The sequence below is a fragment of the Staurois parvus genome, unplaced genomic scaffold (genome assembly GCF_062004578.1).
Source record: "Staurois parvus isolate SC_StPar_1 unplaced genomic scaffold, SC_StPar_1.0 ptg000520l, whole genome shotgun sequence".
NCBI lineage: Eukaryota > Metazoa > Chordata > Amphibia > Anura > Ranidae > Staurois > Staurois parvus.
The window spans coordinates 2,066,236-2,090,605 of NW_028318316.1; the positions used below are offsets into that span (position 1 = coordinate 2,066,236).

At 39.1% G+C, this 24,370-nt stretch overlaps 1 protein-coding gene across 6 annotated transcripts in view; it reads right to left on the reverse strand.

The window, feature by feature from the left end:
- BIRC6 (baculoviral IAP repeat containing 6) overlaps positions 1-24,370 on the reverse strand; it is a 407,575-nt gene that overhangs the window by 16,826 nt on the left and 366,379 nt on the right. For all 6 annotated transcript variants that reach the window (XM_089690190.1, XM_089690188.1, XM_089690192.1 and 3 more), the window contains exons 67-72: positions 19,840-19,985; positions 18,387-18,497; positions 16,976-17,193; positions 14,353-14,514; positions 6,889-6,966; positions 3,938-4,126 (exon numbers count right to left, since the gene is read on the reverse strand). In XM_089690190.1, coding sequence (XP_089546316.1) covers positions 3,938-4,126; positions 6,889-6,966; positions 14,353-14,514; positions 16,976-17,193; positions 18,387-18,497; positions 19,840-19,985 — 904 coding nt within the window. The remainder of the gene's footprint in view (positions 1-3,937; positions 4,127-6,888; positions 6,967-14,352; positions 14,515-16,975; positions 17,194-18,386; positions 18,498-19,839; positions 19,986-24,370) is intronic.

Below are 24,370 nucleotides of genomic sequence, written 5' to 3' on the forward strand. Positions count from 1 at the left end.
GCTTTTGCATTGTTAACCTACAGCTTTTTGTCCTTCCATTAGGGCTGGATAAAGTTCTGGCTGGGCTACAATTGCCATGATGTCACTGCCCTGCTGATTCAGCAGATAACATTTAAATGTATTATGCACTCAAACATGACAATCATAGCAGCACGGCTTGTATAAAGAATTACAAAATTACTAACTGATGGTTGCAAGTAAATGGGGCTATAAATCTCCAGTCCAATTCCATTTAAGATGTGAATGATAAAACATGTCATTGCTTTTCTTGCTCAATAAACTACAATGCATAATTTCACAAAAATGTTGATATGTTCATATATATAGTACATGGTTACATTGTTTAGCTTGTCAGGCCTTTCCTTGCCTTTTCTTTATTGCCAGGGGATAGAATGTAATTATGTATCAAGTTCATCTATGTGCTTTGAACTATTTCTTTACTAATCGTTATGCCAGCAATAAGTCATCTTCTCTCTCCATTATGGAGAAGTATGCAAGGTGCTAATAAGGAGTAAAGCAGAAATTAGTTCAATTAACTGACATTTACGTGGGTACATTATTAATGGCTTTTTATTTCTTGCCTAGCAAGAAGGAAATTTACCATGTTTAATACTGGTTGTAAAGAAACTAAAATGTTAAAGAATAATTGTATTCTTACACCGTGTGGTATTATTTCATATTAGGAATACTGTGGCCAAGTTCATTCTAGGAAGAGGGAGCAAGAAAGTATCAATTATACCTCTGGGAAGATAAAACCTCTGTACGTCTGACATTTGTGCACCTTTACACTCAATTAGACAAGGGAAATTGCCCAGGAAAATGTATTGTTATTGTCAAACTAACTTCAGCATAATTAGGAACATTTCCTAGGTCAGAAAGCGTAAAAAAAAACATTGACTACTTATCTTAATCTGAAATTAAAAGCACATAAAACATGGTTACTGTTAGGTAACATGGTTACCTTACTGTCATGTTCAACAAATGTTCTGTAGAGAATATATATATATATATGGCTTCACAAAGAAAAAATAATACAATACACATGCATTAACTATTTTGCCTTCACTTACTCAGACCTCAGAGGACTAACCCAATATTCCTATTTTTTTTTTTACTTTCCTAATTTTTAAATGAACATTACATACTGGAAGATTTACGTAAAACTTCCCAAATTACATATTTTCTGAAGTTACAACAGCAGAAGGATGTTACTATTGATTTTGCTCGACCCATGATAGCTGTGCAAATGTTTAGCAAAACTATATTACTGATAAAAAGCACCAGAATTGTAACTGGCACACTCAAAGTTCCATATCTGAAAGTAAAACGTTTGGGCAAGTTGTTGAGTTGGTATGTGGAAGTATGGAAAAGGTTACCGTCAGCTGTATGCAGGTTAACTGAACCTGTTACTTTGCTTATGGTACAGGTTTTTTTTTTTCATTCAGCCACCTTGCTGAACAAAGAAAAATTGTATCAATTGCCCCATCCACACATTCAAGGTGGATGCAGGAATCCTCCCCAATTTGTCACTGTATTCTGACAGTGGGACTCCCATAATGTCAGAATATACTGATCAGTGCTGTAGCCCATTTGCTACATGCGCAACCTGAGTGAAAATTTTCCAACAGAACCCAGGTTATGAGAAAATCGATAGATTGATCAACTTCTCATTAACGGAAACAGCCATATATGGTTGGAAATTTGGATTATTCCTGCTGAACTTTGATACATGTATGGCCAGCTTTAGTCTAGAGCAGTGGTTCTTAACCTGGGTTCGATCGAACCCCAGGGGTTCGGTGAGTCAGTCTCGCGGGTTCGGCGGAGGTGAAGACCCACACCCGACTCATATGATTCGTGCAGTAAATATTCATTATTATGTTTTTGTTTTTGTGTGAAAATCATGTTTTAATGGTTTTGTTCTTTGTTCTTAACGGTTTTGTTCATTTTGTGCACCTATGTATAAATATATACCTAAATATATACCTATGTTTTGAATTTTAAAAATCATATTTTATTTTTCCAATTAAGAAGGGTTCGGTGAATGCGCATATGAAACTGGTGGGGTTCAGTACCTCCAACAAGGTTAAGAACCACTGGTCTAGAGCCTAAGTAGATAACAAGTTTAGGGCCTGTATCTATGGCATTTGTTTGGGATGCTGCTGAAATCATTCTGAATTCGACAGGTGCATTTGACCTATAGACTTGTAAGGGAGTGCATAACCTGTCTAAAGGTTACAAAAGCCTGTTAACACAGACCCTTAACTTACCCCAACACTTACCTTTAACCTAACTCTTACAATTAGGGCAATGAACACACACACACAATATATATATATATATATATATATATATATATATATATATATATATATATATATATCTCTCTATCTATCTATCTATATATACACACACACACACACACACACACACACACACACAGGTGTACCTCGGTTTACAAATTTAATTCGCTCTGCTGGTCTTTTCGTATTGCGAAAAAATTCATAAACCAAAATGTGGTTTCCCATAGGAGTGCATTGAAAACCAATTAATCCATTCCAGAGGTCAGAAAAAATTAAAAAAAAGTCTTAACTGTTCAAAACTCTTTATAGAGTGCACTTTAAAGGCATAGTACCGTGCAGGGACATGATTAAAAAAAAATTTTGTTTACAAACAGTTCTCCTCCTAGTCGGAGATGCTCGGCAATCACTGGGTGCCGGCGCGCCCCCTACCCATAAATGCAAAATCATGTATATATACACGTGATTTTGCACACCCGTGCAACCTGTAGCAGTATATCTGCTATAGGGCGGTTGGGAAGCAGTTAAATAAGAGATTAAGAACAACTCTGGGATAGGCAAAAAGAAATCATCCATTAGTACACCACACTACACAAAACACTATTTTGCCAAGATTTTACCTGCAATTTGATAATGTTTAAGGTGCATTTTTCCTAAGTGAGCTGCAATGTACTGTTAAATGGACAAAACACAAACTGCATTAGTGTGAACCAGGCCTGAAATGTATTTAAAGCGCAGCAAAAAAACAGATCAAAAACATACGTGCTGCGATTTTGATGCGTTTGAGTCACATGACCAATGAAAAAAGCACCCTAAAAGTGGTAAAATCGCAGCAAAATTTGGGGTAAAATCGTGGTAAAACCTCTTCAATCACAGGCAAAATTATGAGTAAAAACACTGCAAAATCCCAGGTAAAATCATGGCAAAGTTCCGGGTAAAATTGTTGCAAAATGAGGGGTAAAAATGCAGAAAATATCGGTGCATCCCTAGTATAGTATATGCAGTTACTAATGGAGGAGGTGCACAGACTCCTAGCTGAAGGCATGGGAGGGACAGACCCAGAGTGTCCTGAGCTTTCATTCTTAGCACACTGCCTAAGTGGGAAATACAGACAAGGAGTCTGATTTCGCCCACTACAGTGAGCAGGGAGGAAATGCATCACAGCTTCCTGGAGAAAAAACTACAGAAGGGATGTGCCAAGACCCATGGTCTTACAAACAGGGGATTAATGGTTTTATTTGAAAATTATCAGCTTATCTCAAAGCAACTACTGAGTGAACCAGAAGACGGAGGACATATTCAGTGAAGATAGGAGATCAGCAGCAAGGACATGGAAAAAGGTTTTTGCCAGGAGTTCTGCTTTCATATAAATGAAGGATCTCAGGTGGACAGGTATGACTGATTCTCATAGATCCTGCAATAATGTAAACTGGCGATATATACACAGAAAAGACCACTAGCCAAAGCTAAAAAAAAAAGGATCAACCAGCCTAAGCTCATGTTCATTTAACAATGTACTGTAGCATGCAACAACTCTAAACTGAGCGGAGAAAAGTGAGTTAGGTAATCCCTCACACATTTATATTTTTAGAAACTGGAAAAATAGAAACACAAATGCATAATGTCCAACGGCAACATACCTCTTTAAAACACGGTGAGGGGTTTCTAATTTGTTCTAGCATGGCCCATTTGACTGTTGCCTGCCTAATATTTCCATCATACTCTCTGGAGCTCTGCGTGCCACTTGGTGTGCCCCTTGACCTCTCATATCCTGGCTCATTGAAGTAGGGCTCAGACACAAGAATAAGGGACTGTACTGACACCAATACCTGTAAGCAACAGTAAAAGGAAAAACATTTCATTACGGAAAATACTATTTTCATAGAGTACTGCAAATAGTAATACTGTGCAGTCACTTTATGACTCTCAATGTGCAATCATTTGGCCACTCCCAAACAGTATTAAAGAGTATGTTAACCCAACATTTCATATTCCTGAAATGTACCTGCTGTACCATGTACTTGTATGAAAAAGTATCTTGTTCTCTTTATTGCATCCTTTGTGAGAAATCCCTGGTGTTGCTGCAAGTCCTTCTGCTTCCCTATTGAAAACTGACCAAACTAGGCATGAAATCAGTGTGGCCTTCTCAATAACTGTGCTAGGAACTCAGCCTGCTCTCTTCCAATGATTAGACTGCATAGCCATTCACTGGGAAGTGTACTGCCATTTCTTACAAATGAAGAAAATATAGATGCCGCGCTCTATCAAGACCTATTACCTGTATATAGTATAAAAACTGTATTTACATTAAATCTCTAATAGCTGTATGATCTCTTATGTGTAACCATACATGATTGTAATGCCAATCAATACCCAAACATGTGTGAATAGTGAATAGATGAATTAGGAAAATATATATCAAAATTGGTGATATAAAAGAAAAAAAAAAAAAATTAAAAAATAAATAAAAGTCTGTACAAAATTATTCAAATTTATGTCCTTCGACGATTAAATAAATAATCCCCCGGACGAAGCCACGAATCCCTGTGGAGATACGCGTTGGGGAGGGGCAGTGACATCACCACGCATCCTTACACGGCGAGCACTGGATCCGTATAAGGAATGCCTAAAGGGCTGGATCAAGGAAAGATCTGAGGAGGGAGAGATCCATATGACCATCCAGGCTTACATAGTAGCCCTCTATCTGCAACCTTCACCTGCATCACCTCAGGCTGATTGGAAGGAGAGCACACAGATATTTCATCCTTGCTGAACTCTGCACCAAGTTTGTTTTGTGTTTTTGCACAATATTTATTGAATCTCACCTTTTATTCATTTTTCATATTTTTCAATTTATTAATTGGATTATTTATTTAATCATCGAAGGACACAAATTTGAATAATTTTGTACAGACTTATTATTTATTTTTTAATTTTTTTTTCTTTTCTTTTATATCACCAATTTTGATATATATTTTCCAAATTCATTTATTCACTATTAACACATGTTTGGGTATTGATTGGCATTACAATCATGTATGGTTACACATAAGAGATCATGCAGCTATTAAGAGATTTAATGTAAATACAGTTTTTATACTATATACAGGTAATAGGTCCTGATAGAGCGCGGCATCTATATTTTCTTCATTTGTATGCACTGATAACTCACATTTATGAGGGTGAGCAAGATAGCCTGCGATCTTATTGATAGAAGCTGTTTATTATACACCTTATTGGCTCACAAGTAAATTTTTAATATTCTGTACTGCCATTTCTCCTCCAGAACCTCAATTGCAGCTCAGAACAGAGGGAATGTGATCACTTATTTAAAAAAAAGGGTATTTATGTTTTTTATATCTATACACAAATGTTTTACCTTTTATTTATATTTTAAACTGAATGGGTCGTTTTACAAGGAAAGCGTTTACATATACTTTAAGTATTGCCATTACAATATCTAAAGCATGATTGGGATAATTTTTGCCAATGTATTCATTAACTAGCATACCGCTTACATTGATCTGTGCATGCCCACGTGTTATCTTGTAAAAAAAAAAAATACTGGGGCTAAATGATAAAAGCCAAAAAAAAAAGCATATGTGGTGGTCACAGACAGTATTTTGAACCCAGCTCTTAATGTTTTAGTGCTTTAAAAGCTGCAGATATAGAGTCTGATTTGCCGCATGAAGAAGTGCAGTCATTCAAACATTTACTCCTATTAAGCAGGGTCTTTCTAAATTCTCCTACACATGACTGAACACAGATTCCCTTTGCTCACCAGTTTAATAAGACCAAATGTTTTAACAACGGGGGATAGCTGTCTAAAGTGCTGCATGTCTGCTGAAAGATGCCATAAAGGGCTCAGGCTGGATTTTACTTTCTGCAGGTAACGCCCTTGTGTGGTTGCTACACTGTTATTTAAACCTTGTGCTGAAGATGAGCAGGGATTTGTGTCTCATTTTGCTGGAGTTAAAGTGATTCTAAGGGCTTACATTTTTTTTTTAAATAACAAACATGTCTATACTTACCTGTTGTGTACAGTGGGTTTGCACTGAGCAGCTCAGATCCTCCTCTTCTTGGGTCCCTCGCAGGTGATCCTGGCCCCTCCCTCTTGTCAGGTGCCCCCACAACAAGCAGCATGCTATGGAGGCACCAGAGCATGTGCACTCCCTAGCTGCTGCTCCATATATCCATTCACACAGGGAGCCACGGCTCAGCCCCACCCTCTCTCCCTTCTCATTGGCTCACTGGCTGTGATTGACTGTCTCAGCCAATGAGGAGAGGGAGTCCCAAGATAGTCGAGACTCCAGTGCACATCGCTGGATCGAGAGGGGGCTTAGCTGACTATTAGGGGGGATGCTTCACAGAGGTGTTTTTTTTACCTTCATGCATAGAATGCATCCCTGCTGAGCAGGCGGATGACAGGTCCTTTGTCCGCTCCACTTATGTAGAGCGGACATGGATACAGCCCGTTTTCATCTATGGGTGGACAGATGTAAATGGACCACCTGTCTGTATACATTGGACTGTCATCCAATCTGCTAGATGGAAAAGGGCATATCAACTGTAAGGAAAGGTGAAGACACACCTGCAAAAAACTTGAGGTCTGTGGATTCCACTTCTCTTCGGGTCTCCCATGCCAGGTGTTTAGTATGCTTAAACACACCTTGAAAATAAAAGTAAAGTATTAATAATTTTTATTTTTTCATCATTTAAATTTATATAACGTATAATACATTTATGAGTTTCAATAAATAATATATCCATATATTTTTCCATCTGTTAATTTAGCTAGATTGCATAGAGGTTTATGAAAATTTAAAGTGTATGTAGAGCCAAAGCTTTTTGTCTGTATTCATCCACTTTATCTGTCCTGGTGACCAATGCCACCGGGACAGAAAGTGTTGAGCAATTCAAATTTTACAGCCGTCAACGGAACAGGAGGAAAGCAACAGTCTTTTAAAGGGGGACATCTTTTTTGATGACAACTGTCAAGGAGAATTTCCCATCGTTTTTGACAGATACTTCCCGTTAATTCCCCAGGACAGGAAAATCTCCCCAACAGGACACAGATAGGGAATTAACAAGAACTTTAAGGATGCATGTTCATTTACGTAATTAACAACTTGGTAACAAATGGTAATACATTTATCAGCTGCAGGGCAATTAAAATATATAAGCGGCAGAATCACAAACTCTACCACCCCCTTTTTGCAGCTCAGAAACAGCACTGTGCCAATATAAAGTATAGCACTGATCATCTTAGGTGTTTAAAGAGATGAATTGTCAAAATACAATACTACAAAAATGTATAAGTTTCCAAAATTGTCACAGTTGGCTGGCCTGAATTGCAGGAGATGCAATCACTCACAAAAGCTGTTGGAAGTCTTTTGCTAGATCCGAAGGTTTTTGGACTTGCAATAAATAGGTTCTTGTTATTTGCTTAAAGCAAGTATGTAAGAAAGTCGATTTACACAGTAAAGCTGCAAAGTTTGTTGAAGAGTATTAATAAGCATGCTAGTATTAAAAAATTTAAGCAAAATCAGTAACATGATATACAGTACAATACTATATATTTTTGTCTACTACTTGGGTATTAATAGTTTAGTACGTGTACAAAGAAACCTGTATTTTGCATCATTTAAAGCAAACCGGAGGGAGGGGCCTGATCATGGCACCGTAAGCAGTGTGAGTTCTAGGCGCCTGCCATCCAAGAGTGAAGCCCTGTGCCTGCCCGCCCTGTACTGACCCGAGGGAGGTCCTGACTGGTGAGGAGCCGCAGTGAGCCGGCGGTCAGACGGTCCCAGTGGAGGCTGGTGAAGGCGAGGGACCCTCTTGGAGCGGAACGTGAGGTGTGCTGCTGCCCTGGGACCCCGGAAAGCCTGGAGCGGGAGGAGGCGGCTGGGAGTTCACAGGTCCAGGTGACAGAGGATTGCCCAGCCCATAGGGAAGTCCCAAAGGTCTGGGAGAGCAAGGAGACAGAGCTTTGGAGGATTCCACCCAGTGCTGGGACATTAACCTGGGACCTGGAGACACCCCAGACCACCACTAACATCCCCACACAGGTGTGCTTAAAAGATTGATGCGGAAACCAAGCCGAAGAGTGAACAGGGACTTAAGGGCTCGGGTCAGTTGGTGGGGAAGGTGATGGTGAGTGCCATGGGCAACGGCAGGACTTTTAGTTTTCTTTTGTACCCGATGCTTATGTGACGAAGCAAAACATACTTGAGTACTGGGGTTAACAGAGGACTATATTGCGGGGTGTTCTCTTAGGTTGATGGAATGGTTTACTCATCTTGGCCCCCATAGTAATAGAACAGGGGCGGTAAAACCATTAGTAATAAAGGAAAAAGGGAAGATATTGTACTGTAACTGTAAACCCAGTGCTGGGACTTTCATGTGATTTCCTAGGTTTCAGTAATTGGAAGTCAGAGATAATAGAAAAGTAAAAGGAGAGTTAAATAGAGCAAACCAGCTAAAGGAGGGGGTTCAAAAACCCCACAACCAAATGCGAAGGCCAGTACAATTAAAAAATATATGCCCCTACAAGAGAAAAGTCCGGAGAATTGAACGCAGGATAAACAACAAGAAAGAGTTAGAAAATCTAAGCAGACTAACGAATCAATGAGCCAGGATAGTGTCATGGATCAAAGCGTCTCAGAACAAGGAGCCATGTCACAAAAACCCACAAAATCTGAGATGGTGGAAATGTTCGTGAAACTGGAGATGTCCATGAAAAATGACATGGGGATGCTACGCAATGACTTGGGTCGGATATTAATGCGAGTGGAAGAAGTAGAAGAGAGAATGGAGGCACATGCCCAAATAATCAATACATTAGAAATGCAGGTGGAAGAGATGCGTAGAGAATAGAAAATGCTCTCTTTTAAATTGGAAAATGGGGAAAACCGAGAGAGAAGAATTAATCTAAGGATCTAAGGATCCGTGGTCTACCAAAAGAAGAACAGGGATAAGATCTGGGGGAGAAAAAGAGAATGTGTAACCCAATAATGGGAAGATCAGCGACAGAAAATCTGAAAATTGAGAGAGCACATAGGATAAGACGGCCACAAGGAGTGTCAGCGGACAGCCCCAGAGACGTGATAGTTCGATTCCATCATTACGCAGATAGAGAAAGAATATGGAAAAGCTTGCGTAATACTGCTGAAAGAAAAATATGAGGAAACAAAGTTGCATATTTTCGCTGACATTTCCCCAGAGACACTGGCTAGAAGATCTCTGAAACCATTGCTGGAGCATATGAGAGAAAAAAAGTTCGATATAACTGGGGCTTTCCAGCATGCCTGATCGAATGGAAAGACAGAAAATCGGCAAGTTTGAGGTTCCCTGAACATCTCAGTGATTTCTGCAAGAAATTAGACTTACAGAAAATAGAACAGAGGGGCCAAATGAAAGTGGAGGGCAGGAGGCGGGAAATTGGTCAGCGGGTACTTAAGAAAAAGAAGTAGGGGCGTGTGGTGGTGGGGGGAGGGGCGAGGGTCGGAGAGTGTGGGTGCCTGGGGATGAGCGAGGAGGAAAATCCCTAAGGGATTTCCGGAGTTGGGTAGGTTTTTTTTGCTCTCTGCTACCCCCTTGCCCTTCTCCCGGCTGCACTGTGGTCCCTCTGCCCTCGATCTCTTCCTCCTGGTTGCGATAACGGGTGGGAGGGATGGAGGGACGGAGTGAACGGTGAATAGGCAGGTTGCCTGGAGCATAAGCATGCTGCCAAACTCCAGTCTGATTATGATATGAGCTAGGAACTGGAGCAGGCGTGCGTGTTCTGAGCCTCACCCCAAATTAGGAATTGCTAGTAGAAATAATTCTCGACAAATTCCAGGGAAATACGTAGGCCATGAGGGTTTTTTGGGTAGGAAGAGAGGGGTTTGGGGATGTGGGGGGGAGTGGCAGGGGGTGATGAAGGAGGGAGGGGGTGTCTACTGAAGCCAAGGGCCAATCGCCTCATTTGGGGAGGGGTGTTAGGCGGAGACCCAGGCTGTGACCCAAATCCCTCGTCAATAACCTTCCATAGGTACATGTAGCAGCCTAGCCACTGGTAGATTAATATGCAGAATCATATTCTGAACGTCCAGACACCAAATATGACGTATCCGGCTGTGACGGATAAAAAGATATTGCTTTCTACTCTCTGGTAGATGTTACCTAGGGGTGTAAGGCATCAGGTGACTTGTATTAAAATGACATATCTGAATATATGCTTTGTTTTCATGTACCTTGTTCCTGTTGGGATTTATGAATTTGTATGAAAAAGTGGGTCAAGTGGGATGTACGTTTTACAGCCACTCTGAGATAAGGTTTCATGTCAAGTGAAGGATTGAGTTATAGTTTTACGACCCGGCCAGATGAAAGGGTGTATCAGACATCTTGGAACCAGGCTAATTGGGGTTACAACCATGAAGCCCATTAGCTGTGCCCTATGCACTCGTGAATTCAGCACACACACAGACCACATTCCTGAAAGGGAAGGGGGACTGGAGGGAGAGAGAATGATATTAGCAGAGTCTGATACAAAATATGGTTGTCATTGTCCATATCTGTACGTACAAATATCACATCCATATCTTAAGTTGTCTATATTTGTGTTCAAAAGATGGGAAAGTGGAAAGAGTAATGTAATAACATCAGAAATGAGCTTGATTAAGTACATGACTTACAATGTGAAAGGATTAAATTCTCCAACAAAAAGACATAAGACACTTAGGGAAAGATACCAACACTCCACAGACGTAGTGTTTCTACAAGAGACACACATAACCCGTGATACAAACGTTAAGTACTATCCAATGTGGTATTATGCAGATTCTCCAGTTAAAAGGGCTAAAGGAGTACCAATCGGGTTTTCAAAAAATGTTAGTTTTACCCTGGAGCTGGAGACTGGAAGACCCAGAGGATCAGTTTTTTTTTCTGAAGGGAAAATTACAAGGATTTGAATATACACTACCTAATGTCTATTGCCCGAATAAAAACCCAGTAACATTCTTGGAGGGTGTGTTACGAAAACTGTCTGAATTTAAAAAGGGTAGTCTGGTTGTGGCAGGAGATTTTAATTTGTGTCTGGATCCACATTTGGATACGTCATCTGGTACGCAGAGAGAGAGGGTGGCAGGAAATTAAAACCTCTGAAGAGGCTATTATATCAATGTCAATTGACTGATACTTGGAGAGTGAAACACCCAAGAGAAAGAGATTACACCTTGTTCTCTCCAGTGCACGGAACGTATTCAAGACTGGATTATATATCGATCGAGCATAGACAATTGGAATCATTGGTTAGCTCCAACATAGAGGTTATGTCCATCTCTGATCATGCTCCTGTCGCGATGAGACTACGGGTAGGAGGGGTTCAGGATAAAATAACTAGGTGGAGACTAAATGAGATGCTTATACAGGATTCTGAATTGGAGAGAATGTTAAGGCAGGAAACTGAGCAATTTTTTTTTTATTTAGTTCAATGAGATTGAGGTGTCAGTGGCCACAACCTGGGAGGCACATAAAGCATATATCAGAGGAATATTGATTTCGATGGGAGCAGAAAGAAAGAACGAGGGAAAAAAATAAAGACAGTGATGGAGGAGCTCTACAAGTTAGAACAGTTACATAAAAAGAAGACAGGTACAGACGTATATCAGAAGATAATTTTTTTAAAAAGAAGAATTAAAAAGATCTTATAGAACAGGAATCGAGAAGGATACTCAACAGGGTCTCAAAAGAAAGATATCAGTGGGGGAATAGACCTGGAAAATACTTGAGGTAGATAAAGGAAAAGAAATCCAAAAACTTAATAGAAAAAAATTAAAGACAACAAAGGAGAAATGGTGTACGCCACCACTGATATTGCCAAGAGGTTCCAAAAATATTATAGCCGGCTGTACGATGTGAGCCCCAGAAACCAAAAAGAAACGGAGGAGGAAAAGCAGAAAAACAGACAAATATTTAAATGAAGTGGCGTTGCCAAGAATAGCAGAAGAAAAATTAGAGGCCCTAGAGAGACCTATTACCCCGGAGGAAGGGTGGGGCAGGGGATAAGACGATGCAAATAGAATTTATGTATTGGTCAAGTTCTTTTTATTTTTGTGTGCATTAGATGCTCTTTTTTATTGAAAACATTTTATAAAAGATGTAATAAAAAAAAAATAAAAATAAAAAAGCAAACCAGTCACCAACCCAGGCTATCTGAAAACGATCATATGAAAATATATCAACAGAAGTTAGTGTTAGCAAGGACCATATGTCAGCTGACCAAACAAACATGTAAATCACATTTGCCTGTAACAGTCAGGCTTGTTTTATACCCTTTACTTCTTCAGCCTCACTGCTAATCACTGAGGCTGCCTGGTATTTTACAGTTACATTTTAGGGGATTTATGTACTTTTATACTGTTATTTTATACTGTATATTTTTCTGTTTAATAAAAAACTTTTACTGGAAAAATGTGAGGGGATGGGGCTTAATAAAAGCTAGCAAATATTTGAGGGGGAAAAGAACAGGAAAAACAAGAGCAAATCAAATACTAGGAAGGGTGAGAGAAAAGAGAAAAAAAAATAAAAAAACATGATAATGGATAGAGTAAAAAGCAAAATGACAGAGTGATCTCATCATGCCAGGGGATAAAGGAGCAAGAACTTATTGTTAATAAACAGGAAGGTACAGAGGAGCAGCACCTGATCATGTTCCACCGGAACAAGATAAAAAGTGGCCATTGCTATTAACTGGATGTTGGAGAAACAGAAGGCAGAGAAGGAGCTGACTGGATGGTGTGGAAAATGTCATGCATGCCCTCCATCCTTTATGGAAGAGTAGGAGAAAAATGAGAAAGTGACTGATATGGAGTCCAGTAAGCCTGCATTCACACCTGAGCAGAGCATAAGCAGAGTATTCCTGGTGAGCTTGAAGCATGTTTTACAAGCTTTGTACAAGAGTTATTAGCACTTGTATCAAACTTCAGAAATTTTTCTTTCCTGGGCTGGACAAAGGGAGGGGAGAAATTCTAAAGAAGGAAAGTTTTCCAGGTGCAAAACTTCATGCAAATGCATTTGTCACGTGTTTAAAGGCAAACCTGCTTAAGTCTACTGGGGCAAAGATTCCTACATATGTGCAAAAAACTCCCAATCATACACTTTTTGGAGCATAGGACATAGAGCGTAGGGTGACTGAGTGTCAAAGTATAAACAGAGACAATTAGAAAAATGGGATTCTGCACCTTGAGTGTAGTCAGGCATAGGAAAGCAAGCTGAATGGGTGCCAAGTCTTTACTGAACATAACGGGAAGTCACAATAGCAGCTAATACATTTTGGGGCCTCCACCCTAATCACCTGCGGATTCCTCGTCTTGGTGACAAACCTGTTCAGCTTTGTATTGAAACAGGGCTCTAGAACAGGGGTGGGCAACTGTGGCCCTCCAGCTGTTGGTGAACTACAAGTCCCATCATGCCTCTGCCTTTGGGAGTCATGCTTGTAACTGTCAGTTTTGCAATGCCTCATGGGCCTTGTAGCTCTACAACAGCTGGAGGGCCACAGCTGCCCACCCATGCTCTAGAAGATCCACATCTGCTGTGCCCCAATGCTGACAAATTGCACTGATCAACTTGGGGTGTAGAGACCTCTCCCACAGAATCAATTGCTGACAATTCTTCACACCTGGGATATGTACTGACGACAAGGCCGGAACATGATGCCCAAAACAGAATTTGATCAACTTTCAACTGAGCAACTTGACTCATATGTCCTTCCAGTACGAGAGAGATGCCGCCCATTGTTTTCTTATATGGTGGGCAGGAGGCAGTTAAAAAAAAATGACACTGCCCAAATTAATGAGAATGCACATGCTCACCACACATGGTAAGACAATACAATGCATATATAAAAAAGTTAACAGTTTGATGATCCAGATAGTTGATAATTTCTCATCTTCGCTGTGATTAAGATGTGAGTTTTCAAAGACCAAACACATAAGCTACCATTGAAGTAAGCGTACAGTACATTTATGCAAGAATCTACACATCACCAAGCAATCACAAAACTAATAATATTTACCTTTCCGTCATTATAAAGATTTGGGTTAAAACGGACACTATGGCCACCAGTTGTCTCCAAATTCACAAGAGGAGGAGAATTAGGATAATCTTGAGGGAAGTATACATCGAATTCAAAACATCCATTAGCATAGGGAGTGTCTGCTGGACCAGTTATCAAAACCTGTAGACAAAAATATGCATAACAATGTGCAGATTAATTGCAAGTCAGAAAGAACAATTGCTTACTAAAGTCAACTTGTGAGAACAGATATAAGAAAGCTTCCAATAATGACTTGTGTGCAGGTTCTATGTGGTCATTATGATTATCCTGGATTCAATATGTCACTAAACTAAAACAAGCATGAAGGACTAAAGCCTCATACACATGAGAATATTGGACAAATGATCGTCCGTTTTTTTTAAATTGAAAAGTTTTCAGATTTTAACTCATTAACTATTGAGGTTAGGATAAGGATGACATGTACTTTTGAGATGGTAATGGCAGTGTAAATATTTCTGCCTTCACAGAACTAACCCTTAGCTGAATGTAAATTTTCTAATATGGTTGAAATGTATAGATTTTAAATTTTTTTTGTTCTCCAAATCCTGATGTAAGCCTTGCCTGCATTATTCAATCTAACTGGTAAGTGGGAGTTTCTGTCTTTATCACAGCCACCTTACTTGCCTCTTGTATTACAATAAAAAAACAAACAAAAAAAACAACAACAAAAAACAAACAAACATGTAGGCCTCCTATGCCTTTCCTTGTGCAAAATTTTCAGCAAATTGCATTTATTATAGGTGACGCCAAGTGTCTGGGAAAACTAGTGAGCCAATCAGGCTGAGTCTCAGGGGGTGGTCTAAAAATAAACACTATATGGAATGTCCCTAGAGTGATGCTTGGCTGGTAAAGGTCTCCTGCTGCCACAAACATGAAAAAAGCTAGATCAGAAGATAAACTCTATTTCTATTGCCAGCTGCAGATGTAAGGGGATGAACCAAAAACATTGGTACCAACAAGCCTCTACAGATAGAACTTAGTGGCTGTAATTCCACACAAACAAAACACATAGAATGGAAGATACTGAAAAACTTAAAGAGGAGCTTTTAAAAACATAAAACTAGAAAAAAAAAAAAAAAAGCAATTACAATTACGGTAGCTGCTGACTTTTGATAAGCAGACACTTGCCGATCCAGGAGTCCAGCACTGTCAACACCTGGTTTTTCTCCGGTCTTCGGGTCCATGGTGCTGCCACCTTGCTTGTGGGAAGCTGGCTGTGACTTACAGCTGGCTCCCCACTGCGCATTCGCAAAATGCGCTGAGCATTCCAACCTGTCCTGAAGTCTCCTGGGACAGTGACATGTCCCAGGAGGTTGCGGGCGCCAAATTTCTGCTTTTCTTGCCTACACTAGAAGAGTAGAAGTGAGGGTGGGTACCTATCTGACATAGGTACACCCTCCCAGAAAAAAAAAACTTCTTCAAAAGTGGTGGGGAGAGGAGAGAATGAAGAAAAACAGAACTTTTGAGGTGAACTTCTGCTTTAAAGGCTAAGTTCAGTCATTTGTGGTATATGATAGACAATATTTGAAATATGCACTAAAAGGTCAAATAATCCAACTTAAATTGACTATGTGAATCGTTGTTATTCATGATAAAATTTGTCCTTTGTAACAGTTGCTCTTGTTATTGAAAAACTGGTTTAAAAAATGACCCTATTTAAAAAAACAAAAAAAAAAAGAAAAGAAAAAAAAAAGGTGGTAAAAGTTCATCCTTTCCAAAAAACAACTTAGGCAGTCAAGGGGCCAAAGTGGTTATTAGAAAACTTTACAGCTTTGTACAATGTTCATCAATTTGGGCCCTCCTGGAAGCCTCCTAGCAACAAGGCAAGACATAGGGATTTTTAACTGCGAGTTTTCAGTCAGGCTTCAGGGGGAAGGAGGGTCCAAATGGCCTACATATATGACAAAAATACAGAACATTTTACAAAAATGCAGTTTTTTTTTTTTTAAATACCTACTGGGGCCCCCTTGACCGCATAGGCTAATTTTCTGAAAAAGTGAAGTTAGCCTTTAAGCAGAAGTAAAATAAAAAAACATATATACAAATTTATACATACATGTATTGAGGTCACACCAACAATTAAAGAATAAGTTCACCTTTTAGACAAAAATAATAAATGCACATTTTTTTTGCAGGTTAAAAAAATGTGCATTTATTATTTTTGTCTACAAGAGCCTGGAAAGCATTGCACCAGTGATCAGCAGATGGCTGATGACATGCAGGTCTCCTGCAGACCGGTCAAAATATCTACTTGCCGTATGGGATGTACGAGCAAGCAGATATTTTGAGAGGAAGCTTCAATGGACTACCATGATGCTCCACAGCGCCATGGTAGTTCATTGAAAACTACAAACCCACAGCCACTAAGGCTGTCAGGACTTGCAGTTCATTCACTTAAGGACGTCCGTGAATTAATGACGCAGCCCTGTAGGCGGAGCCCTGCACGGCCGCACTGCTTTCAAATTTGACAGTATGGGGAGACTTTTCAATGGGAACATGTTCCAACTTAAAACAGGGTGAAACATGTAACATGTTCCCAATGGTGAGCTTATCCTTTAATGCATAAATCAGAAGATATTACCTTCATAATGTCTAGTCTTTCTTCATCGCACCGGACAAAGACACTGGATGAAGAAGACAGAGGCAACGATGTAGAGAGAGTAACTGCCTCTTGTGCGAGACGTCGTGCTCGTGCAGCACTGTTTGCATCACTTGCATTTTTCACCTGAGACATGTAATGGTAATTGACTTTAAACATCAGTTTTCCATCATCATCTTCAGATACCATCTCAAAAGTGTCTGTAACACATAAAACAAAAATACGTTAGCTAAAATTTTCTCATCAAACCTTTTTAGCAGTTTAACTAGTGAGCACCTGCTATGATTCCATCTACATGATCTGCACAACCGTATTAATAAATTGCATAACTTACAAAAATAAAGTATATTGTATGAGGATGACACAGTGTAACCCAAGCTCTTGAGTAATACATATTGAGCAGCACACATCGTTAAATATGTAAACACATTGTTAACCAAGAAATAGTACGAGTGAACTCATCTAACAGACTTGATCAGATACTGCATTTTACCTCTCTTCCTGGGTGCTACAAATATTATTATTATACAGGATTTATATAGCGCCAACAGTTTGCGCAGCGCTTTACAATATAAGGGAGACAGTACAATTACAATACTTTCAGTACAGAGGGAATGTGAGGGCCCTGTTCGTGGAGCTTACAATCTAAAGGAAGGGGGAGGTGACAAAGTGATAGCTGCGGGGGATGATCTGGAGGTGATTCAAGTACAGTTCTTAGGTGGAGATGGGGTAGGCTTCCCTGAAGAAGTGAGTTTTCAAAGATCGCCTAAAGGCAGACAGGGTGGGGGCTGACCGGACATGCTGTGGTGGGGAGTTCCAGAGGATGGGAGAGGCTCTGGAGAAGTCCGGGAGGCGAGCGTGGGAGGAGGTGATGAGGGAGCTAGAGAAGATATCATTGGAGGAGCGGAGTGGGCGATATCTGTGGATGAGGTTGGCGATGTAGCTAGGGGCAGTGTTGTGGATGGCTTTGTAAGCTGTGGTTAGTATTTTGAATTTTATACATTGGGTTAGTGGAAGCCAGTGAAGGGATAGGCAGAGAGGGGCAGCAGTGTGAGGAGAAAAGAAACGAGGGCTGTGATTGTTATTTTTCTATGTCAATATAAACCACTGAAGTAGGAGGGCAGGAAGCATAATTAGAAACTAGAAAAGGTTATAAGGTATGACCAATCCGAACATTGTTAACCATAACATACATTGGTAGGAGACTACACAAAAAAGGAAAAAAAAAATCAGTGAAACTTTTATTGGGCTTTAGATTACACAACGGTATATGTTAAATAAAAAAAATAATTACACACACACACTTTTGAATCTTCCTCATTTGCATGTATCAGCAGGGCAAATATTAAGCTCTTACAAGCTATACTTTAACCCAAAAAACACATTTTCTTACCAAACTGGAGCTTTTTCATAACAGCCACATACTTCTCTTCTAAAGATCGCAAGACTGAAAAAGGTTTGGACTTCACAGCAACCTTTTTGGAGAACTCTGCCAGCTTCTTCTCTAAAAAAACATAACATAAGTTTTTTAAAAAAATGCATCAACATGAAAAAAAGCCTGTGCAGACTTCCCATAGGCAATTGTGGCCTTTTGGTTTAAAGATCAGATGATCAGAAGCCTCAATAGTTCTGCTCCATGTTAGTGGCATTTCTTTGTAAATGTCACTTTTGCTTTAGAGCATTGTACAGGTGTGCCACTTCACAGGCATATTTAGGACAACCTACAAGCATTTTTTTTTTAAAGATTTGTGCATTTACAATGCTGTCCTTTAAAACATTTTAAAAATACTGCTCCTCATGGAATGGCAATTTTTATTTAGGAGTAGCATCAATATCCATCACCCTTCACATATTTTAATAGGGATTGCAATTGATGATACAGAGGGGCAATGTATCCATAAGTAAAGCAAAATGTACATAAAGGATAACAAAACAAGTCGTCTGAAATCCCCATGCCTGTTCGATAAGACAAGCTTAGGACACCGATGCTACAAGTTTTTGTTGTCAGGGGATAATGGGCCTGGAGAAGAAAGGTGACAGACCACAGGAAATGATTATGGTGAATGCATATGGGAATAGGAGGGGTAGGGTGAAAGAGGAGAGGGGGAAGTGGGGAAGGAGTGAGGTAGAAGACCAGGAAGGGGAATGATTGGGATGCCCAACTGATTGACAAAAATAAAGGAGGGCCATTAGAAATCAGGAGTAAGGGTACTGTACACATTCAAGCGCTCAACGTCTGATAAATACGGGGATAAGGTGATAAGAAGCTCAGTTGTCCAACATTAGAAGGTGTGGGATATAGCAGTCTCCTTGCCCTTTGTGTGATAATTCCTTTCCTATAAATCTTAAAAATGGGCAAAAAAATGAGCAAAATTATTTTGAAGGATTCATTCAAGGAACATTCTCAATTTCTGAACGTTTTTTTTTTTTTAAACCTGTTCTGTGAAAGTCCCTTGAACCAAACTCACACATTATGCTCATTGTTACTGGGAACCACTGAAAGGCTCTATTAATGGAAATAATCCGGGGAAGCTTCAGAACATCCTTATGCCATGTAATAGCTTTAACAAAGGATCCAACTTTACCTTAATCTAAAGAATGGGAATTGAGGTAAAGCAGCATCATTTACAACCTAGTATTACTAACACTGCATCCAGTTTAATAATGCTTTTAAGTCATTTCTGTATATAATTCTAGTGAGGTTGTTTATGTTTATTATCCCTGAAGATGACATCAGTTTCTCTGCATTCAAATGTTTTAAAAGAATAGCTTTGTAAAATTATACATTTAACGAAGAGACAATTATTAGGTAAACCTTACATTTAACATGGCAGTCTTCAGGTTACCTTGATTAGCTTGGCGAAGGCTGGTGGTAGCAACATAAACTATCTCTGCAGTTCTCTGGATATCTGGCACAAGCAAAGTCAGTCCTTCTGGCTCAGGATCAGAGGCATCTGGTTTGACTCCAGCTTTCACCTTATCTTTCTTGGACCTGTAAGATTTTAGGTCGGCATTGAAACAAAAAATGATATCATTCCCCCAACCAGGGCACAGCAACATTTTTCTTAGAACGTGTACACAAAACACAAAATCATTACTCACAGGTTAATGTCAGGCTCACATTGCAAATGTAAAATGACACAATCTGGGATTTTAGCACTTGCAAAAACATTTAAAGAAAAAAAATCATCCCAGGCACAAAGTTTTATGTCAAAGTTTACCCTTGCACTTTTGAAAATGAGAGTGCTTAAAGGGTCATCCAAATGCAAAAACAACTTGGAATATAATGCAGTTTACCAGCCCTTTGATGGTGTGGCTGCATTAGTTTCCTGCTGTCAGGCTAATTACAGTTTCTGTAAGTTCAGAAAAAAAAAGTCTGCTGTTTCTGGTGTCCTTGTCATTTCCTGTACACTGAAATGGTATCTCAAACATCAGCATCAGTTTTCCCAGCCATCTACTGTGAACTACATCATGCCTCCACCCTATGCAATAGACATGAGCAGGGAGAGGTGTTTGTAGTCCAAATCAGGACAACAGTTAGTGAGCATTTCCTTTCTAGGACAGGAAGTGTGTTACTGGCAGGGACAAAAAAGGCAAACTAAATGCAGCCACTACACCCAAAGAATAAGTTGAAATGTATATTTTTTTGTTTTTGGGTTTAGCTACACTTTTTCTCTGATACTGCTTCATGTTCTACTACTTTGAAGTTTATACCTAGTTTATACCTGAAATTTAATAGATCATTAAAAAAAAAACGTATTACCTCAGTCTGTCACTATAAACTAAAAAAATGCATCTTGATGATACAATTTTTTGCTATGCTTTAGGCAGCAATACTGTCAACAAAATCACAACTGATGGTATGTACATTTATTATTGCTACAATTGTAAAGTTACACTGAATGATAAATTGAAGTTTTCTTTTAAAAGTAGGTGCGTATATTTATTATTAAGAAAACCCTATCATTTTAATGTCTTACTAGTGACAGGGGTTTAATTGACCTCCAGCTCAAATTTATCTCTTGAACTGTAAGCAGCAGAGAAGGACTGCTGCTATTCTTGAGGAAGCAGAGGTCTGACGTTTTCTGTTTAGTTAGTACAGTCCTGTAATCAGCAGTAACTGTGTCAACTCAGACAGCTGCAGAGTGACCACAGTTTTCACACAGAGAGGAGTGGTTCTTCTGTGCAGTTTACTGCCAGGGGAGATGAGTTTGTACCAGGGCTAGAGAGAAATTAAACTCCCAACAATAGTAAGACATTTAAAATCGATCTTTCTGCCCAGTATTCAATTTAATCTACCCTAGGCTTTTAGTTATAATTATATATATTTATGAACTTTACATAGGTCAAATACTAAGAAATGAATGAATCTAGTATAGTAACACACAAATATGCACATCCAAGTCCCAAATATCATGTCAGGAATATTTATGAAAAACCGACATACACAAACAAAGAAGAGTTGCAGGAAGGCCTACCATGTGTTTACTAAATGGCTGCCGGTAACAGGGTGTGCTGATGATATGGACAATGCTGTAAGGGTTGAAAGGTAAAGCTATTGATGTACTACAAGTCCTATCATGCCTCTACCTCTGGGAGTCCTGCATGTGGCTGTCAGAGTCTTGCAAGGCATCATGGGACTTGCAGTTTCTCAACACTTGGAAGGCCATAGATTGGAGACCCCTGGTGTATTAGAACACATTTCTATGGCATTGTAAAAAGTAGCAAGCTGTAAGGTTCTGGTGGCTCATGAGCAGAAAACCAGATGTAGCGGTGTTTCAATCCAATGTAACTTATTAACCTATGTGACTACCCATAATCAACCCTTATTAATGCTTTCCTTCCCAGATTACTATTCTGCTGCTGATTTTTTTTTTTCCATTAACAGTGACTCTTTTAGTTTTCATTCATATTCATATTAATTTTTACTGACATATACACTCACCGGCCAATGTATTCATCAGAATGGGGAAGAAAGGAGAATTAAGTAACTTTGGACGTGGCAAGGTTGTTGGTGCCAGACGGGCTGGTCAGAGTATTTCAAAAACTGCTGATCTAGTGGGATTTTCACACATAACCATCTCTAGGCTTTACAGAGAATGGTCCAAAAAAAGAAAACATATCCAGTAAGCAGCAGTTGTGTGGACAAAAATGTCTTGTTGATGTCAGAGATGCAAGGGCAGACTGGTTCGAGAGGATAAAAAGGCAACAGTAACTCATGCCAATATGGACCAAAATCTCTGAGGAATGTTTCCAACACCTTTGGTGCCACAAATGTTTCCAATCTATGCCATGAAGAATTAAGAAAGTTTTGAAGGTAAAAGGGGGTCCAACCTGGTACTAGCACAGTGTACCTAATAAAGTGGCCAGTGTGTAGACTATATCAAACATTGATCTGACAAAGTTGGGCAGGATAGAGGCAGTCATGTGAAGGAGGATGCATAGCTTGACACTGCCTTGGGGGACTGAACAGGATATTTAAATTGCAGGGACGCAGTTCTAAAGCCACTCTGGAAAGAGGAAAATGCTGCAATGGTATTGTTTTTAACATTTTACACTTGGAAAGACAGATTACAATGAACAGGTGAAAGGGGGCAGAGAGAATTCTTTTCTCAGCTACTCACTCCAGGTGACATGATAAAAGAAATTACTATATATATATATATATATTACTAATTTGATCCATGATCAAAAATTAGATGGATAAAGGGACTCACATTCAACAAAAGCATACAAATCCATAAAGAACTTAACACTCTCTAGATATATGTTAATAAAAACAAGTCCCCAAATCACAATATATCAATTCTAAAAAAAAACCAAAAAAAAAAAAACCAAAAAAAAAAACAACAAAAAAAAATTTTACACTGCTAATGCAGTTTGATTTTATAGTCATTTAAATCCAGAAATACATCTGACAAAATGAATAAAAGTCTGCAATATCAAATAATTGCTTTAAGACATGCAAAGATATCAGATGTTTGGTTGCCTTCGAATCTCTGGAGTTGAAACAGCACAAATCAAATCTGCTAGATTTTCTGAAAGAAACTTATAAATTCAGTTGAGGTATGATTGGATGGCAAACCCACAGGAATGAAAGCAAAAACAAGCAGGTATAGTGGTTGTTACAGCCAACTCGTGCGAATACCAATAAATTTTGTTTGCTTATCCCTTAGCAATCAGCTTTCTGTGTTTTTCACCATTCAGCACATTATCTATTTGTTGATGAATTGCTCTTTTGAGGCAGTTTCTTAGAAATTCGAGAAAACTACAGCTGTCAGAATGTCTTCAGCACAAGTTGTTTTGCTAAGCAAGGTATCTCACTACAACTGTGGTTATGTCAGCGAAGCACAACTTTCCTCTCTTGCTGATCAATAATACAGACTCAGGCGCATTTAAATTGCCGTTTCTAGCCTATAGAAAATCAGCATGTCATGGAAATCTGCAATACACAAACCATAAACACAAAATCTATAACCCAACATTTTGTTGTCCAATTTGGCAAGTAGAAGTCAGTACAAAAAAAAGAACAAAAATGCAACGTGGTTTACCCTAGCTCAACAAGGGAACAATTTGTCCTAAGTGACTTTGTTTATAAGGATAAAACCAATTATGATTTGGGATTATACTAAAAGCATTAATTGGCTAACAGCATCTTCTCCTTACACAGCACATCTTTCACAAATATGGGACACACTTTCATGCCAGCAAGCACTTTTTTTTGTTATTGCAGACCCTCTCTTTGTAAGATAGCTGGTACAGCAGAAAGTAGCTTACATCTGTCTCTTGAGATCAGAGGAGAATTATATTTTGCCTTGGGATTTGAAGTTAAACCATTCCCCTCCCTACAAGATGTTTGCATCATAAAAAAAAAAAAAATTTTGCAAGTACAGCTTTCCCTTTAGATACTGTGTGAAAATTAATCAAGTTCAAGCCTTTACAATAGGCTCTTATAATGTTCTGCCTCTCTGGCACTGTTAACAAAAAGGGTAATAATTGCAACCATGCTCCAATTTAAAATCTTTCTATGGTATACCTACTGATCAAGCAAATTTGTTTCCACTGAACACAAATACACTACACTATCAAGATATAATAGGTTTTGCCCTGTATAAAACTAGTTGACTATGGTGGATATACAGTATGTGTTATGTGGATTAGTAAAATGTTTTTCCTAATATTAACCATGTTGCTGCCAGAGTCATTTTGAATTTTTTTTTTTTTTTTTTTTTTACACATTTAACCACTTGCCCTCTAGAGGAGTTACCCCCCTTAATGACCAATCCTCTTTTTGCTACTCGGCGCTGCACTAATTCAACTGATAATTGCGCGGTCATGGAATGCTGTACCCAAACGAAATTTACGTCCTTTTTTTTC